General features: G+C 33.1%; 3 protein-coding genes across 7 annotated transcripts; 1 reads left to right on the top strand and 2 right to left on the bottom strand.

Annotated features, from left to right (window-relative positions):
- The first annotated feature begins 3306 nt into the window (after positions 1–3306).
- LOC141677576 (scarecrow-like protein 9) lies at positions 3307–6339 on the top strand. The gene is made up of 2 exons (XM_074483569.1): positions 3307–3517; positions 3914–6339. The coding sequence occupies exon 2, from the start codon at positions 3962–3964 to the stop codon at positions 6236–6238; it is 2277 nt and encodes a 758-aa protein (XP_074339670.1). The 5' UTR covers positions 3307–3517; positions 3914–3961; the 3' UTR covers positions 6239–6339.
- A 4177-nt stretch (positions 6340–10516) lies between these two features.
- Positions 10517–14581, bottom strand: LOC141677850 (UPF0161 protein At3g09310). 4 transcript variants are annotated; one of them, XM_074483925.1, is made up of 8 exons: positions 14383–14581; positions 14239–14302; positions 14042–14104; positions 13758–13898; positions 12882–12975; positions 11210–11316; positions 11002–11091; positions 10517–10829 (listed from the first exon to the last, which is right to left on the bottom strand). In XM_074483925.1, exons 1-5 carry the CDS (start codon positions 14536–14538, stop codon positions 12917–12919), a joined length of 483 nt encoding a protein of 160 aa, XP_074340026.1. In that variant the 5' UTR covers positions 14539–14581; the 3' UTR covers positions 10517–10829; positions 11002–11091; positions 11210–11316; positions 12882–12916. The 4 variants fall into 4 exon arrangements, with proteins under 4 accessions (XP_074340026.1, XP_074340027.1, XP_074340028.1 ...); XM_074483926.1 differs by having other exon boundaries at positions 11002–11128; positions 11256–11316; XM_074483927.1 differs by lacking the exon at positions 11002–11091.
- Positions 14582–16302: 1721 nt separating this feature from the next.
- LOC141678518 (suppressor of disruption of TFIIS) lies at positions 16303–18932 on the bottom strand. 2 transcript variants are annotated; one of them, XM_074484868.1, is made up of 9 exons: positions 18775–18932; positions 18047–18114; positions 17876–17941; positions 17695–17792; positions 17541–17578; positions 17353–17440; positions 16918–17247; positions 16736–16801; positions 16303–16634 (listed from the first exon to the last, which is right to left on the bottom strand). In XM_074484868.1, the coding sequence occupies exons 2-9, from the start codon at positions 18105–18107 to the stop codon at positions 16479–16481; spliced, it is 903 nt and encodes a 300-aa protein (XP_074340969.1). In that variant the 5' UTR covers positions 18108–18114; positions 18775–18932; the 3' UTR covers positions 16303–16478. The 2 variants fall into 2 exon arrangements, with proteins under 2 accessions (XP_074340969.1, XP_074340970.1); XM_074484869.1 differs by lacking the exon at positions 18775–18932 and having other exon boundaries at positions 18047–18133.
- Positions 18933–19674: the final 742 nt, after the last annotated feature.

Here is a 19674-nt window from a genome sequence, read left to right as displayed (position 1 = left end):
ATTAACGAGTCGAGTTCGAGCTACTCGCAAGTTTTCGAGCTTTTCGAGTTTTTTAATCGAGTTTTTGAGTTTTTAAATGAGTTTTCGAGTTTATTCTATTTGCATCGTTTTTTGCAAAAAAAATAAATTATAACTTATGTATTTTTGAAAAAACCCCTGAAATTAATTTTGTTAACAAAAATGAAATTATTAAGTTATTATTTTATTTTAAAATTTAGATAATACTTATTGTATTTTTAAACTAATTAGAGTTGAATTGTTTTAAAAATAAATAAATTAAGATCATATTTTTTCCGGTTGCTCGTTTCTCGTATGTGGGACTCTCTATCTTCTTGGGTAGATAATCGATCGTCTTTCATTTGGATAGTGAGTAGTTTTTATAATAATAAGTCAAGTCAAGAATAATAAGCGAACTGAAGGAGCTTGTCAGGATGGCTTGGTAAGCAAGCAAGCAGTTATGTAGGCGCCAACTCCCGTTTCTTTCTCTTCTTTCTTTTAAAGTTTCTCTATCATTTTAGACTATATGTAGAATCGTCTTCCCATTACCGAAAGTGTCTTTAAGCCGTAGGCTTTATCTTTTTTTGAAGTTAAGGGAGGTCCTCTTTTTTGTTAGAGGTGTGTTCCATCGTTTAGAGATCCTACGAAGTAAAGGGAAGTTTTCGATGTAGTTGATGCTTTACTAGTCTCCTTTAGAAAATAGTGTAAGGATAAAAAATATCTCCCATAGAAAGTAAATAATGGAAATGTGCAACCACATAATAAGTATCATGTAGAGCAATTAACATTTAACTATAAAAAAATAATTAAATATATTTTAACAAAAATATTCAATTCAATTTTTTTACCAAATATAATAAAACATAATAATGCCGATATATTATGAAAAACTAGTAAATTAGTTTGTAAAACTAATTTTATTAAACAAATGAATAACACATATATTTGCAAACACATAAATATTTATAAAAAAGTAATCGAACTCGAGTTCGAGCCGAGTCGAGTTCGAGTTTATCAAGTCGATTTCGAGTTTATTGATTTATTTTTCCATAAACTTTTTATAATTTAGTTCTTACACGTAGGGATGAATTTAGTTTTTATTAAATTAATTTTGTTAACGAAAATGAAGTTATCAAGTTATTGTTTTATTTTAAAATTTAGATAACACTTATCGTATTTTTAAACTAATTAGAGTTGAATTGTTTTAAAAATAAATAAATTAAGATCATATTTTTTAACATTTAACTATAAAAAAATAATTAAATATATTTTAACAAAAATATTCAATTCAAAATTTTTACCAAATATAATAAAACATAATAATGCCGATATATTATGAAAAACTAGTTAATTAGTCTGTAAAACTAATTTTATTAAACAAATGAACAACACATATATTTGCAAACACATAAATATTTATAAAAAAGTAATCGAACTCGAGTTCGAGTTCGAGTTTATCAAGTCGATTTCGAGTCGAACTCATAAAAACTCGACTCGATACGAGTTTTTTAACGAGTCAGAAAATGTGTTCGAGCTCGAGCTCGATAACTAGTTCGAGTCGAACTCAATTTATCGAGTTGAGTTCGAGCCAACTCATTTCAAACATTGTAGTTTGAGAAATGAGTAAAAATAAAATTTTAAGCCATATATTATGGGGTTGGAATAAATAAATTAATATTTTATTTCAGAATATTTCAAATCAAACGACCCCAAAGAAATGTGAAGTTTTACCGAACTTGGTCGAGATCCACGAAGGTTCGCTTATATAGAGTTCAGTAAAAAATATATTATTTCAAAATTTTAAATACATAATTTATTTTATTTTTTATCATAAATATTTACAAATTTTAATTACTAAATTAAGAATAAAATTGTACAATTTTTTATTTAAAAAATAATTAAAATAAAATAAAATAGTTTAAAATGAATCTGTAATATAATCACAGTAAAATCACAATTATCGAAAATTATTTCACAGTATTATCAAATTTATAACATTTTTTTTTTCAAATTTCAATTGTTAATTTTTAATTAAATTTAAATATAATTAGTATTTTACATTAGCAACGATTTTGATATTTTTTAAATAAAATTTATCAAAAACTCAACTCACAATCCACACAGTCACACACTACCTTACAAGTTACAATTCGTGAAAAATTTAAACAGCAATCTAGGAAAACCGCAACCTAGGAGAATTAAAAACGGCCTTTTGCAGACAGACTAATATTAATGTTTGTTTACCAGACCTGCCTTTCTGTATTTTTTTTGTTATGTCAAAACTAGTTCAGAAGGTCCTGCAGATGGTACTACAGAATAATGTTCTATTCTGCCAACCTCTATTTGCATGAGATCAAAATCATATTTAGCCTATTTGCTACTCCCTCCGTCTCGTTGCCTAATTTGACTTTCGGTACTGTTCACGGTAATCGATTGACTACTAATTTACGTCTAAAATAGTCATGAGTGATCTCGTTGGATTCATATTTAATTTGTATTTATCAGTACTTTAATACAGTGAAATTTTTATATTTAATACTAATACGAATTTAAAGATATTAACAATCAAAAGTGTGTATTGGCAAACGTGTTCAACACAAATAGGAAACGTTTTTAGGGACGGAGGGAGTATATTTAATGAATTAGATTAAATTCTAGATTTAGACTATAAATTTGACTGAATGCCATCTTTATACTAGTTGAGTCCAAGATTTAGACTAATTGTTGAAAACAATTACTCCCTCCGTCCCATTTTTTTCTTCCTCTTTTGACTTTCAGTACTGTTCACGGTAAGCGATTGACTACTAATTACGTCTAATCTATAATATCAAACATAGTCATAAGTGATCTCGTTAGATTCGTATTTATCAGTACTTTAATACGATGAAATTTTTATATTTAATACTAATACGAATTTAAAGATATTAACAATAAAAAAAGTGCATTGACAAACGTGTCCAACACATATAGGAAACGTTTTTAGGGACCAAGGGAGTACCATTTTATATTTATTGATTTTATAATCGAAACCGTATTGAAGTACTTTGAATCCAAACAAGAACCGAATCCATTTTAGCGATGACTATTTTTAATTTTAGTTCCGATTTTTTAGAAAAACCGAACCGAGCCTAACTAATCATGCTTTCTCTTGCCTGCTCACAAAAATAAAAAGTCTTCTGGTTTATGTCAACAAACACAAATCTTTGTTAAAAATATAGATTACACACATTGTCAAAGTACCATAGGCCATTGACAGAAGTACACAATGCCTAGATTCAAACAAGACACATGAAAATCAGTGACCTGCTATGGCCGGTAACATTTCTGACATAAACTCGAGACTCTTTTTATGTTTCCTCACTCTTTCCACTCTCTTCCTTAAACTTTAGCACATGATTGTATACTTACACCAACATATATTTTATCTCTCTATCTATCTTTTCTCTTCCCACTGATATTTTCTTCTTTTACATTTTCTGTGCCCTAAAATTACAGAGTTTACTCAAAGCAAGAATTTCAGGTATGCCCTTTTTCTTGTAACATTTCACTGAACTTTATATTTTGATTCTTATGTTTTGCACATGTTTTAAGCTTTTTATTGTTTGATTATGTTGTTGACTATGTTACTTTATCAAATTTTGTGTAAAGTTTGAATCTTGATTCAGTTCTTGAATTTTCTTGATCATTTTGTACTAGGGTAAGTGTTTTTATCAAATTTTGTATAAAGTTTGAATCTTGATTCAGCTCTTGAATTTTCTTGATCATTTTGTACTAGGGTAAGTGTTTTTATCAAATTTTGTATAAAGTTTGAATCTTGATTCAGCTCTTGAATTTTCTTGATCATTTTGTACTAGGGTAAGTGTTAAAAGGATATTTTTTTTTGGAAAATTGAGTAGATGAATCTTGTTGAATTTAGGTGATACAAAGTTAGAAGAAGGGTGTTTTGAGATTTTTTGTGAAAGATATGGATGCCTTGAATGGAGTTCAGTGGGGGGCATGGGGGAATCAATCCGAAAATGTTTTTTCAGAACAAAGGCTAGTTAGGGGGACTAGATTTGAACATAGTGTTTCTGATCAAGTAGATGGAAGGGGAATTGAGAATACATTTGTTGGTCAAGACTTGAGTGGAATTGAGTTGGTTCCGAATCCGCCCTCAGTTACTCATATAGCTCCAAATCCGACATTAGTTGCTCATATGGCTCCTAGTTCGAGTACTAGTGCTGAGGATGGATCGCAAGAAGACTGTGATTTATCGGATGCGATTTTGGGTTATATAAGTGAGGTGCTCATGCGAGAAGATATGGGAGATCAGCCTTGTATGCTTCAAGATTCTTTGGATCTTCAAGCTGCTGAGAAGCCATTTTATGATGTTCTTGGCAAAAAGTATCCGCCCTCTCCTCAACAACAGCCAGATTTAAATGACCATTATAGGTTTAGCCTAAATGAACAGGAAAGTATAGCTGATTACGGTCAGTTCGTTGATCCCTATTGGAGTAACCATCTTGTTGACAATAATGGCTCCCAGGTGCAAGCTCCCCTGGCTTCTAGTGTTTCTCATGCAATGGTTGGTTCAGCAAACGGTTCTAGGAAGTTTATTGATGGATTTTTGGACTCTCCTATAAGCCCTCTACAAGTACGTGATTTATATAATGAGAGCCAATCGATTTGGAAATTCAAGAAAGGGGTTGAAGAAGCAAGTAAGTTCCTTCCGAGTAGCAACGACACATTAATCAATTATAACTTTAATGAGTTGATACCACAAGAACTGCAGATAAATACCAGTGAACTTGCATCCAAAATGGATGGGGGAAATGAGCTCCAATACTTGCCTACTGGGTCGAGGGGCAGGAAGAACTCTCATAGGGATGATGTAGGAATAGAAGAGGAGAGGACTAGCAAGCTAGCAGCAGTTTACCAGGAATCAACTGTGCGTGATATTGAGTTTGATACGGTTTTGCTTTGCAGTTTGGGGAGAGGTAAAGCAGTTCTTGAATCTTTTCGTGAAAATCTGAGGAATGATAAAAGCAAGCTTGCGGAACAAAATGCGCGGTCAAAAGGATTTAGTAGAGGAAAGAGCCGTGGTAAGAAACAGAACAAGAAAAAGGAAGTGATTGATTTGAGAACCCTTCTGATAAGTTGTGCCCAAGCTGTTGCTGCTGATGATCGCAGGAATGCAAATGATTTGCTGAAACAGATCAGACTACATTCTTCGCCTTTTGGCGATGGCAATCAACGATTGGCTCACTGCTTTGCTGATGGCCTCGAGGCACGCTTGGCTGGAAATGGTACTCAGATTCATAAAGCTCTTGTCAGTAAGAAAACATCTGCTGCTGATTATCTAAAAGCCTACCATTTATATCTTGCATGCTGTCCGTTCAGAAAAATTTCGAATTTTGCAGCTAACTTTACAATTAGAACAAAAGCTAAGAATAACATGAGGATACACATCATAGATTTTGGGATCCTCTACGGTTTTCAATGGCCCACCTTAATGCAACGTATGTTGGACAGAAAGTGTGGTCCTCCAAGTTTTCGGATAACTGGTATAGACTTTCCCCAACCAGGTTTCAGGCCAGCAGAACGAATCGAGGAGACAGGGCGTCGGTTGGCAGATTATGCTCGAGGCTTTGGTGTGGCATTTGAGTACACTGCCATAGCAAAAAGATGGGAAACTGTCAAACTTGAGGACCTTAAGATTGACAAAGACGAATTTCTAGTTGTCAACTGTTTGTATAGAGCGAAAAACTTGCTTGGTGACACTGTGGTGGTGGATAGTTCCAGAGACATCGTTCTCAACCTAATAAGGCAGATTAATCCTGATATTTTCGTCCATGGGGTTATAAATGGTGCTTTTAGTGCCCCATTCTTTGTCACACGGTTCCGTGAAGCTCTATTCCACTTCTCAGCACTGTTTGATATGCTCGAAACTAATGTACCCCGAGAGCATGTTGAAAGAATGCTGATAGAGACAGAGATATTTGGGAGGGAAGCCCTGAATGTCATAGCTTGCGAGGGCTGGGAGAGAGTTGAGAGGCCAGAGACATATAAGCAGTGGCAAGTTCGTACTTTGAGGGCAGGCTTCGTACAACTTCCTTTTGACAGGCTAACTGTAGAAATGGCAAAAACAAAGGTGAGATCATACTACCACAAAGACTTCATTATTGACGAAGACGATAAGTGGCTGTTGCAGGGATGGAAAGGACGCATTATATATGCCCTTTCTTGTTGGAAACCTGTCTAGATAACTTGATGGCATGTTTTAAACATGTTTAAAATGCTAGAGACATTGAACACTTGCAGCAGTGTTACAAGATTTGGATAAATAGTCCTACTTATACTTCAGAGTTGTCTTCAGAAGTCTGGTATCAGCTGACAGTTATGCTACAGGCTGAGGTAAAACATAAAACCTTGTGCATCTTATTGCACCGAGCTTATATGTTACTTCAATCGACTAGGCATATACGGTTCTGGTCCATATGTAATTTAAGCGTCATCTCGTGGTAATTGGAAGTCAAACTAGTAAAGATACAATATAATATCATCCATTATGGATAAAAAAGTGTTTTGAAGCAAGTTCATCAACTTAAAAAGTGCATGTCTCTAGGCTAGTAAGTTGCATTGTTAAATAAATTACTCCTCTTCGCAGCTGTAGGTTGTTCTTTGAAATTATATAAGAATCTAGTTTGGGAAGGGTTTTTTTTTTTTTTTTTTTTTTGTGTCGGTTAGTTTGGGAAGTTTAATTGTTGAAATCATCCGAAAAAGTGAATTTTCTATATGTTAGTCAGCTGTTGCCTCTATGTCCTCTTAGATGTCTTTGACTTGCAAATAATTACATTAATGTGATTGCGATATTCTTGGTGCTTATGATACATTCCAAGTGTCTAGATTCAACCCGGAGACAGTTTCTTCCTTAAAGGAATCATGATTGTAGAAACTTAAATATTCATCAAAAGCTTGAATAACTCAATAATTTAAAGGTAGCGGATCTCCGAGGAGGATCACTAGGTGGCCGGGTAATGAGCGACAGCTCATCGAAAGCATATGTTTAGTGTTTGATGCTATTTGTTTATGTTGCACAGCTCTTTAGCTTTCTTCCTTGGTTCACCAACTTTTGTTGGTTGTTAATAGCATGTTGCAGAGTATTGTTATATAATAGAGTTATATAAGTCATTTTTGCAACTTCAATACGCTCCTCACTCGAGAACCATCATACTAGGTCAAAAGAGTTCTCTAACCAATCCTAGCCAGGATCCATATTTTTTAAAATATTGCCGAGTCTGATACTTGAACACATCTGACACTTCTAACCGAGTCCGAGTAATATAGCAGTTTGCCGAGTCTGATACTTGAACATCTATATATCCATGTCGGACATTTCTAATCGAGCCTGAGTAATATAGCTAACTGCTAAGGGTTGAAAAGCTCACCCCACTTCCCCTTTGGTCACTTGGTTTATATAATAAACACTAATAGTTTTATACTAAGATATAATCGAGGAGACTAATTTGCAAATTTCAATTAGTCAATCATTTAATTAGTACTTCGTAGTACGTGACATGCATCATATAGCTTAATTAGTACAACTCCTTTTTAATTACTCCCTCTGTCCCTCCCATTTGTTTACACTTTCCTTTTTTGGATATTTCTTCCAATTGTTTAAATTTCAAAACTTTCCAAAAATGATAAAGTTTTTATAATTTTTAAAATAACCACATCCACTACTTCTCTCCACTATACTAACTTTATACATATAATATTAATCGGTCCAACTACTTTACTCATTTTTTTAACTTTCCTCCACTATTTTATCATTTTTCTTAAACTCCGCGCTTCAGCCAAATGTAAACATTTGAGAGGGACGGGGGAGTAGTATTACTAGCCTTGCAGCTTTGATGATGACATCAAAGCAGAATTATCAAGTATCATGAAGTCCGCAAGTGTATCATAAAGATCAATACGAAGTGCTAACTGAAATGATTAATACTCCGTCCGTCCTAATTTATCCGTCTTGTTTGATTTTTGATGGTCAAATTGACTCAATTTTGACTGTAAATAAAAACTCATTCTTTCATTATTTTGAAAAATTAAAATATACATATAAAAGTAGATTAAACATACTTTCTAATGATATAAATTTTATAAGTATGTTCGATATTATACTCTATGAAAATTTCAATCAAAGTTGGGTTAATTTGACCGTAAAAAGTCAAACAAGACTGATAAATTGGGACGGAGGGAATACTCTAATTATCTTACATACAAATAATGATCTGGTCACCTACTTGCATGACTTGACTTAGTGCACCTCTGGGGCCTATTAAAATAAGTAACTTATGAATTAAAATGAATAAGAGACTTGTAAGTGATAAGTAGATGGATACTTATAAGTTAAATATGTGTTTGGTTACTTATGAGCTAAAATAAATAAATTTTAATTACAATAATTTTATTTCGTAAATTTCTAATTAGAAAAACATGTAAAAACATAAATTTTAAAACAAGTTAATAAAAAAACAAAAAAAATCAAAATAAGTTGAGAAAAAGTAAGTCGTTGCTAACATTCAACTTATCAGCTTATAAGTTGTAAATTCGACTTATAAGTTGTGTCAACAAACACTCATTAAACACTCATTGATAAGTAATTACGGACTTATAAGCAAATAAGTTGCTTATTTTGTTCGGCCAAATATGTCCTTAATCTTATTCGTGACTTATTACTACTAGCTTAAATCCCGTGCAATGCACGAGTTCCTGTTATTATTTAAAAAATTATTTATTCCGTCATATTATAATTTTAAAATATTGATATAAATATATAATAATTATAAATTTATAATAAAAGTTATAAGATAACATGTGGTTCTAGTTTAGTATGATAAGTAGAATATGTCTAGTAGTTTAAAATTTTAGTAATTTAGCGGATATATATCATTATTTATTTATTTTTTAATAATAGCTTAATAATATAAGTAGTCTAAGTCTGGTAGTTTAACAATTTAGTAGTTTAGCGGATATATAACACTATTTGTTTACTTTTTTAATAACAAAAATTAGGATATAATCGTTGAACCAAATTATACTCCATTCCGGTTATTATAGTATAATATAGAAGTATAGATAGTATAGATTATAGCAAGTCCAGTGCAAGATGCAAAATAACTATCGGTTTTTTTAGTATGTGCTAATGTGCCGAATTCCATGAGTTTTACTCATTTTGATCGGAAGAATTTTTATATGCAGGGGGTTCCACTATCATTAATAGACATGAACCAATCAAAATGAAATAAAATTATGAAATTTTGAGCTTAACATATGTTCATGACCGCACACTAGAAAATTCAAATAAGTCATAATTTGGCTTCAAAAAGTGTCTTTTGGTGCTAAAATAAAATTTCAACTCCAATGCTAAATAAATTTTAAAACCAAATATTTTCAAATTTACCTAAATTTTGTCACTTCCCCCGTGAATTGGTCAAAATATTCGGACTTTCTTATAAGTTTCATATAAAGCACACTAACATGCATTTCATTTGTAGTTGTTTGATAATACGGTTAAATGTATTAATGCACCATTAATTTCAAATTTAAAATGAAGGATGCATATATACACATTTACATCCAAATATAGAATCGCTTTGAAGTTAATTTTTTGACAATTCGTTTCAAATTTGAGAAATGAAACCAAAGATAGCAAAGTGGCTCTTGTGGTAAAAGTTCACTCCACTTCCCTTTTGGCCCCTTGGCTTATATATATGAAAAAAGTTCACCACTTGCAATTTAGCCCTAATTAAATTAATATTTGGGAATCGGAACGGGACCACACCCCCACCGGGTCGGGTTCATTTTGTTTATTCTTATTGGCTCTGCATTACTCAGATTTGATCCAGGTAATATAAAGCTATTACTCTATATCTAGTGGATGAATAAATATATGAAAACATATAATGAAAGTATTATTGGTATATATCTTTCCAAACAATTTTCAAGTACAATTAAAGCTGTCAAAAAAATTCGAAAAATCCGATATTCGTCTGAAAAATCCGTATTCGTATCCGAAATAAAGCGGATATTATATGTATCCGAAATAAAGCGGATATTATCCGTATTCGAATCCAATGATTGCGAATACGAATACAAATATAGACATATTCGTATCCGATAATATCCGAATCCGAATAAATATTTATTATATTTAAATATTTAAATAATTTAAAATTTAATATATTATTTAAGCGGATATTATAGTGTGTTGTATGTGTGTTTATATATATAATAAATATTATGTTTATACAAATTTTATATAATTGTAAAATTGTATAGACATTTACAGATAATTATTTGAGTTCAACAATTTAAAGATAACATAATTGAATAAATAAATAATTTTTTTTTTGAAAAATTAAAATATAATTAAATCATTTTAACTCTTATTTTTTAATTTTAAAAAATGGATTATTATTTTTTTTTCAATTTTTAATATAAAAATAAAAAAATCTGATTGAAAATCAGATTCAGATCCAGATGTTATCCGTATCCGGATAGTATCCGTCGGATCCGGATTCAGATATTATTCTTTAAATATTTCCGGATTCGGATACGGATACGAATTTTCGGATTCGGATTCGGATACAGGCATATCCATATTCAAATTATCCGTTTTACAGCCCTAAGTACAATTGCAAGAAAAGGTATCACGGCTAGACTCCGTATCCGGAATGCAAATAACATCAGAAGCTCGTTCTGCTTTCCGTTAACCAGATTAAAATCTCGTGATGAGTGATGAGTCCATTACATATTCACTACCTCCAAATTTTAGATTGCCACCAAGAGACCTAGTATAAAAGTATAGAGGGTAAGCATTAACCCCTTACTCCCGAGTTTTACAAAGGGTAGAAAACAAGTATAATTCAAGTAAAATAGTTTCACTTTCATTCGTAATCGTGCTTCCGAGTTTTAAAAAGAACGAAAGCAATTGATTCTGAATGTAAATTTTGCATACTTTACCTCCAAAACGTTCATCCCATTTTTGAGATAGACAGTACTTTACCCGTCTATCACTTACTTCCTTTACTAGTAAAAACTCGGGAGCAATGCCTAAATGTACCAAGAACCAGGTAGACAGTAGTAGCTGCTGTAGAATATTACAAAAAAGAAGAAGAAAAAAGAGAGAATGAAGTCATCTTCTGTATCACAATTGATCCAATTACATTACCTTTTTGTATCATATGATCAATTAGAAGGATGTTGAACAGGTCTACATTAGTTTAGTACAAGTCAAAGCCGAGATGAAGCAACCATTGGCCGAATCCCACCTGAGATCTGCACAAGATACAGATCAGTTTTTAGTAAACCTCTTGCTTAGCTGCATTACCAATCATCTAATGAAAAGAAAACAGAACATTAATAACATAACAACCATAGTTGCTAATAGTGTTATACTAAGACATGATTAAGGAGACTATTTTGCAAATTTTAATTAGTACTTCGTAGTACATAACATGCATCATATAGCTTAATTAGTACAACTCCGTAATAATTTAGTTACTAGCCTTGCAGCTTTGATGATGACATTCAAGGCAGAATACACAATTATCAAGTCTCATGAAGTCCGAAAGTGTATAATTTACTACATATCTAATGCTGACTAGTTGAAAAATAACATGTCAGGCTTAAGAGTTGTAAGCTAATTCAACATATAGAGGATCAATTGGAAGTGCTAATTGAATACCAGATATGATTATTTTACCTATAAGATACAAATAATGATCTAGTCACCTACTGGCATGACTTAATCGTATTCGTGACTAATGGATACATTGATCATCATTCACTCAGAAAACTTTTCTTAAACTGTTCTTAGTGCTAGTGGGTTACACAAGCTATAACTGAACAAGTAGTGTTGATGATGTCGCCATTCTATTCAAGACATGTGATAAGATGCACAAATTTCAGATGGAAAATATATAGCACAGTGTCCACATAGAATACAACTTGAGACATTAAGATAAAGAAGTTTGGATCTAGAAGAAAGATCCTATCATTGTATAAGAAATTAAGCGACAGGAAAGCACGAACCACCAGTAGATGGAAAATATATAGCACACTGTCTCAGAAACGGCAGTAACTATGATACAACTAGTAAGTTCTTTTAAATGACAAACATGGCTGATATCTTTGCCCCCCTAGCTTTCTTTGATACTGAGGAGCACGGTTACGAGAGAAAGTTAACATGTTACATATCCTAGACCTATTTTTAGCAGCATACATATCCTAGACTAAAGACCAAAAACCTCCGAAAGGGAAAAAGGGCTTGTACTTTTAGGCAATTAATTCAACCATCGATGAGCATTTAGTAACAATCCTCTCTCAGCCACTATGGATCAATCATCTCTTTTCCAGAGGAGTAACACTGGGAAGATAAGTTTTGTAATGTAAGTGCTGGGATTTCCTTGGTGGTGGTGTCAAGGGATAGCATCTATCATATAGTATAAGAAGTTAAGCAACACGAAAGCACGAACCACTAGTAGATGACTTATCTTGCATGCTTAAATACATAAATTTATCGATCACCAAATTTGACGTAAGATGGTGATGATAAGTCAAAATCGTTTATTACCGAGAAAATAAAAAAACCAAATCTGGAGACCTGAACTTGACTACATCAAGGTTCAATTATGCTAAAAAGTAAAAACTAAGGAAATATAGGTGTCCACTCATATAAGATAATTCAAGTCCACTTAATTCTTGTCTCGAACAACATTTACTATACATCACATACGTCAAAAATGGTGGTTATTCTTTTCTTCATTGTATTTTCAACAATCAGCCAAAGATATATCGGCTAATAAATTGTACAATCTTTTCAACTCCAGGGAAAGGAGTACCTAAACAAGGTATTATCCACAAGTATAATATTTACTCATTCTTCAGGGGGGCGTGTTTCACCAAACCATCTTGGGGGATCAAATCCAGACCCACCTGAGAAACATAAAAACTTTGACAATTATGAGCAAATTAAAATAACTAAAGTTTATTTTCTCAAAGTTTGAAAGCAACAGAAAAAAAGAAGCAAACCTAGAGCAAACAGTAACAATTATGGAAGGTTATTTACCACACACAAGGATGTTATCATTTAAATAAGGTTCCGAGATTATGTATACTGTCGCATGTACATTGCGAGATATGAGTGTTGAGAATATTGATCCTGTTTATGCAGAAAAATTAAAGAATAGAGAATGCCACCAACGCAAGTTTTTTTTACTTCGACTTGACTACAGAAAAAAAAATTGCCTGATTGATTAAGACATATCGTTGCATCAATTCACAAGTTCAGATTGATGTGAATCCCAGCTGTAACATGTACATGCTGAAATTTCAGTTCAAATATGATGATATGAACTACACACGTAGACCATATAATCAATCAGTGTTTATGTCTTTAAGAGAATTCCTAAGATATCTAGATTCTTCAAAATCAGAAAATGTGTGTGAGAATGTGCAAGCCTTTTGGACGGAGAATGGCATAAACCACTAAACGAATAACCATCACCACACTGCTGTCATATTATTCTAGGACTAGGCATATTTTCCGTTGCTAACAGTAATGTGCAATCTTCAGCAATCAGCATACTGTACGTGTTTATAACTTCAAAAATTAATGGTTATTCATTTGCATACTCCTTGTTTGTTATTTTATACATTTTCAACCAGAAAAACTATAACCATATAAAGATCTTGCATATACGGCATTGTAATATTACCAAGGGGATTACAGCGACATAGACGCCAAGCAGTCAAAATAGTCCCCTTAGCAACTCCATATTTCTTGTAAGCAATCATCGAATACTCACTACAAGTTGGAAGATAACGACAACTATTTGGCATCAATGGCGAAATTTCCCCTGCTCAGGAGCCCATAATTCAATCAATAACTAAAAAAAAAATAACTAACAAAAAAATTAACTCACAAAAACAAGGTGTATTAGTAAGAAATAAAGCTCAAATATCATGTACCACATCAAATGCATGTACAAAACACACTCACTTTTGTAGAACTTGAGCATAGACAAAGCTGTTCTAACACCTAAACTGTTAGCCTCCTCATTATCTGATTCAAGAAAACAAAACCCCCAAAATTCAGATGTAGAGAGAGAGAGGGGGGGGGAGAGACAGAGAGAGAGAGAGAGAGAGAGAGAGAGAGAGAGAGAGAGAGAGAGAGAGAGAGAGAGAGAGAGAGATTACCTTGTGCATCACTCTGAACTTCTTCTTGATCTAATTTTGCAATAATTGGGCAAAAGGGTTGGCGCTAAACACAAAAAAGATGAGAACTTTAAAGAAATTAATCAAATTTATAATGACAACAAGCTGAAATGAAAGTAAAATTACCTTATGATAAACTGAAATTCTGGGTTTTGGGTTAAAAAATTTGAGGGGTTTATGTGTGTAAAAGCTATTATTAATTTTATTAATAGTGTTGTTATTACATGTACTGATGTTAGTGCTGCAGACTATAAGCGCCATTTTTGTATCACTGAAGCTCATCAATTTGGACAGAACACAACTTTGAAGTAGGCTTTCAACAAAAGCCCAAAACGGTGCCGTTTAGACATACAAAATTTGTCCCTAATTTTAGGTTTTATTTTAAATATTTTGAATCAACAAAAAATGGAATATTTATAATTATTTAAGAATATTGTTAGAGATAATTTGATACACATAGATTATTGAAAAAAGGACCCTTAAAAAATTCACCGAAACATTAATTTAACAATTTAACCGTTCCAGCAACTCCGGTCCAAACCAACAAAGTATTGGTGCACTGGTTGAGTACGAAGTATTGGTGTAGTGGTTGAGCACGAAATATTCTCTTGGGAAAGTCGAGAATTTAATACCTGGCGTGTGTGTAATCAATTATAAAAAAAACTGCGGTCCAAGCCATGCATGGCCGGGAATACAGAAATGCATCACATATTCACAGTGTTGCATAGGTTGGTCATTCGGGCGGTCCGTGCGATTCGGGTCGGGCCGAATTTGAACCGAAAGATGGTAACTCGTAACCAACACTAAAACTCGCGAGTTCGTGCAAGCCGTGCGGACTTAAATATGCGGGTTGCCATTAATTTTTCAAATAAAAAAAATCGGCCTAAATGATACTAAGTTACGTGTCTTGTTTGTAGGGGGTTTCAAATAATTACTTTTCGATTTAGGTAGCAGTAGCATATTTAATACTATATACATATTAAAAAATTAAAAAATAACAAAAGAATACATATTTAATATATGTAATAAAATAATATAAATGTAATACTAATAATAATAATAGTGATAGTAATAAGGATAATAATTATAAAAGAATATACATGTTATCGAAATATTTCTAATAGAATAATAAGAATAATAATGATAAAATAAAAGTATAGTAATAACAATATCGTAAATATAAGAATTAGAAAATTTTAAAACATAAGTAGCTTAACTAAATAAACTAAAAATACACAATTAAATAATAGGGGAGGGGTAGATAATACAGGCATACAGAAGTTATGGTTTTAGTCTGTGCGGGCCGTTCCGGGCTTTGCGATTCGTGCGGGTATGGTTCGGTCCCGGGTTTTTAATTTCATATTTGTAACTGTCACTCTAGTTTAAATGAATTGTGCGGGTTTGAACGATCCGATTCGGACCGAATAAATTCGGGCTTCCGTTCGTGCCGGTCCGGAGCGAACGGTTCAAACCCGCTCGATTGGCCACCTCTGGTTGTAACTGCAACTACTGTTGGTGGCAAACAACTACTGTTGGCGGCAAACAAACTGCATTCAACTATTCTATGTTTTTCTCAAGTTATAACTTCAAATAGGCATCATAGCATAATGTTTTTTGTTTTTGGAACCAGTGAATATTTCAGTTAGAACACTATAAACCATTATATTCTTGTTCCCTGATTCAATGGGTAGTTAGAAAAGTTCCCAGAACAGAAGAGAAGAGAAATATAAGAATACATTTCCATTTCATGCCTTCAGTTATCAGATATCCTAACAACCTTGCAATCACTTAATTCTTTTCTATTTTCAACCAGATCATCTGTAGCGGACCTCTTATTTGGCTCAATAGGTGCTTATGTTCAATATGCTACTTCGGTTTGATTAGCAAAAATCATAAAATGTTATACCTTATTGATGCTGACAGAGGCTACCGGTTCTGCAACCAAATTTGGAAAAGAGAACGATATCGGATTAAACTCTCCATTGCTAGCTACTCATTCTTTTTAAATTCCCCAGAAACTTGCAGAGTTCCTGTAGATATGCTGTATTCTTATAACAAATGGTTTTGATTTAGGTGCGGATTAAATTACTTCATATATAACAATGGTACATGTACATCTCTTGATCAAGGACTTAGAAGATCCCTCTCACCCCCTCATCATTGACATTTGATTGCATTATTTCTTACAATGACACATGTACTAAGTTAATAATACACAGAACCTAAGCAGTCACCGATGTTTCCACAGCAACCTTGCTGTAGTTGCTGGCTTCAGACGTTATAGTCCCAGCGGTCCAGAGCTCTGGTAATGCTTCTCGAATATTGTGGATACTTTCCAATGCATAATCGGCTCCTTTAGTCCTTTGAGAAGTCCCTACCTATAGTCATCAAGAGTTCTTGAGTACAGATTGTACATTACCATGATAAGTGAAGAAATGTTAGGATAGAACTGTCGAAAAGTTCATCACTAGGAACTTACCAGCACGGTGTCAAGGCCAACGCGCTTTCCAGCCTGTATGTTCCGAACACTATCTTCAAAGAACAGCTGAGATGGTAATTCAGTAATACAAGAACATAAGAATACTGTCTGATACACATCTCAGATCTCATGATAACGATAATAAAATAATACGAATTGTAAATCCTGAGTGTGAATCTTACAGTTCTGTGAGGGTTGATGTTGCCAATCTTGAGTGCTTTCTCAATGGCATGCTCAGATGGCTTGCACACAATTGGTGTCTTTGGCAATACTGAAGTGGAAGCATCAGGCTGGGAGAAATGCTTGACAATGTCGAAAATTTCATGTTTGCCAGTAGTTATACCAGAGGATGATCTTGAACCGGTGAACTGAATGTCATCTTCATCATCAGATGCCGTGCTCTTGTAAATTGGATTCAGAGTCTCAAAGCAGATGATCCCTTCGAAACAATCTTCCAACCCCAGTTTGCCAAGTGCTTTCACAGCATGAACCTTGTCAGCATTTGTGAAGATCTAATTCACACACCAAAATGTAAAAGCAGCATCAGTAAACCATGTAAAATTTCCACATTTACAATGTTACAGATAATCTATTTTCAGTTGACTTATGACACTCACAACTTTACGAATAGGAAGACTCAACAAAAGGCTTCTCAGAACAGGATCAGGCTTAAGATTTTCGTATGGTAATCTTCCATGAACAAAGCTGAAAAATTGCAGAGAAAGTTAGACGACCAAGAAAACATTTAAATCTACGAGATGTGGCTACTGAATGATGATAATAAGGTTCAAGACTGCAATCTCACCTGTGGTACTCATCGTAATCAAAATCATAGCCTATAGCCTGCATACATAAAATTGCAGGACTTAGCCTCAGAAAGATAAGAAAAGTATATACATGAAACAAGCTTTAACTGTCTGAAAAATACTAAACATGACTACATATGTTTGAAACCATACCCTAAGACCTGCCATAGTTGTGCCATAATTCTTATACAGCAAGTTACTCAACTCCACAATTTTGCTCCTATCGATACCGAGCTTTTCAACCATATAATCTGAAAATTTTATCAAAACCAGAATCAGAATTCAAATTGAACAAGATAAAGAACTATAACACTGATCAGAAACTGTCCAGTACCTTTGATATTATTGCCGCAGGCAGTTGCCAAACCAGAACTGTATGGATACAGAGTATCATCCAAATCTGAAAGTGAGTTCATCATCATAGCTAATTAGTACTTACAAAATAAAGTCTATATGAAATTTAATAAGTAATGCAGTTTTAAAGTGTCCTTTAAACAATACTTACCAAAGAGAAGGCAGTCATATTTTGATCTTTCAACCTGCATGTATCGGTTCTCGAATTCCATCTTGATTCTTGAAGAAACAACAAAGAAAGTTTAGCAATGCAGATCAAGTTATGTAAACATTCAGCTTAGCTCTAGATTCACAATTTGTTCAACTGCAATCAATATAAGTTAGTAGTGTTAAATAACCGGTCTATTTAAAATCTTAAGGTGTTAGAGGAACGTCCAAACAGGATTTTATGCTATTCACCCTCAATCGTCCTACCCATTGATCAGACAACATACATAACCAAACATATAACAAATTGTTCTTACTTATCATAATGAAGATGTCATTTTAGTTTGAAACCTTTACAAATATCCTCAACTACACAAATTTTTGTGGCTAATTGAGCTTCAATGTTTCTGGACATTATTATTGAATGAGACCATTCACATCCACAAATACAAAGTGTACAATGACATTACTCATTAAGCTATTTCTAAATTATTACAATAGAAATAGAAACCTCTTGGGCAACAGTTCTTAAAAAACAGTGTAACAAACGGTACTTGTGAAATTTTCGAAACATTATTTTGACTTGAAAAAAGAGACAAGACGTATCCTGGTTCATAACAAAACCAAACCAAACGTACTCAGTATGTCTAGCGTGAAAGTAGAGTATATAAGGTCATAATATACGCGACCTTATATAAGAAAATGAAGCAGAGTTTAAAGAACAGAACTTACCCGAAAATCGACACGAAAGAATGCTAATGGAGAAGTATCAAGAACACTAGAGGAGCAATGGGGTGGCAACTGGTTGTGTCAAAGCAAAGCAGAGGAAGAGGGGGAAGAAAAATGATGCAGAGGGCTTGGTTTATATAGCCGAACTATTTCTTAATAAAAAACTTCAGTATATACAATAAAAAATTAAATGTGACATGTAAATAATAGGAGTCACAAATTTAGACACGTCAAGGTGTTGCCCGGGAAGTTTCCATGCTCAGTTATGAGAATGTATCTGATTTAATTAATGGAGTTCGGAAATATGTTTCGGCCTTGCTTGTATACGAGTTCGAGCCGAGTCAATTTTTTTAAACGAGTTTAAATTTGAGCTATTAACGAGCTGCACAACTCGAATTACAGTACTTGTTATAAACATAATGATCTTTTGGTGTGCAAATTTGGAGGATTATAAATGTTATCTTATATAGTTAATAAAATATAGAAATTCAAAGAATTTTGACTTAAAACGGATGTCTCTCAGAGTATTATACACCGGTTGCTGAAATAAAACGATGTGATGTGTCTCATTTAACATTGCTATAAATAAGAAAATTGATGTCCATCTTCACCTTTAACATCAGTTAAAAATCGATGTCAGAAACTCAGAAACTCTGACCTTTGTCTACACATATGGAAAAATATCGGTTTGAAAAATAAAAGATATCAGTTAATAACCGATGTCTAATGCAATATTTTTAGTAGTGTTAGAATCATATTCTCTGAATCCAGAATACATACACAAGCTGAACCTGAAAACAGAACATGTGTTCATTGTATCATAAGTCATAACCTAATGAATTGAGCTGTCCATGCAATTACCAAACCTCTGATTAAGCGTTTGTCAAGAACATATATAGCCTG

This window comes from Apium graveolens, chromosome 8 (assembly GCF_009905375.1).
Source record: "Apium graveolens cultivar Ventura chromosome 8, ASM990537v1, whole genome shotgun sequence".
Classification (NCBI taxonomy): Eukaryota; Viridiplantae; Streptophyta; class Magnoliopsida; order Apiales; family Apiaceae; genus Apium; species Apium graveolens.
The sequence above is the reverse complement of the archived record's forward strand: the minus strand, read 5'-3'. Positions and strand labels throughout refer to the sequence as shown.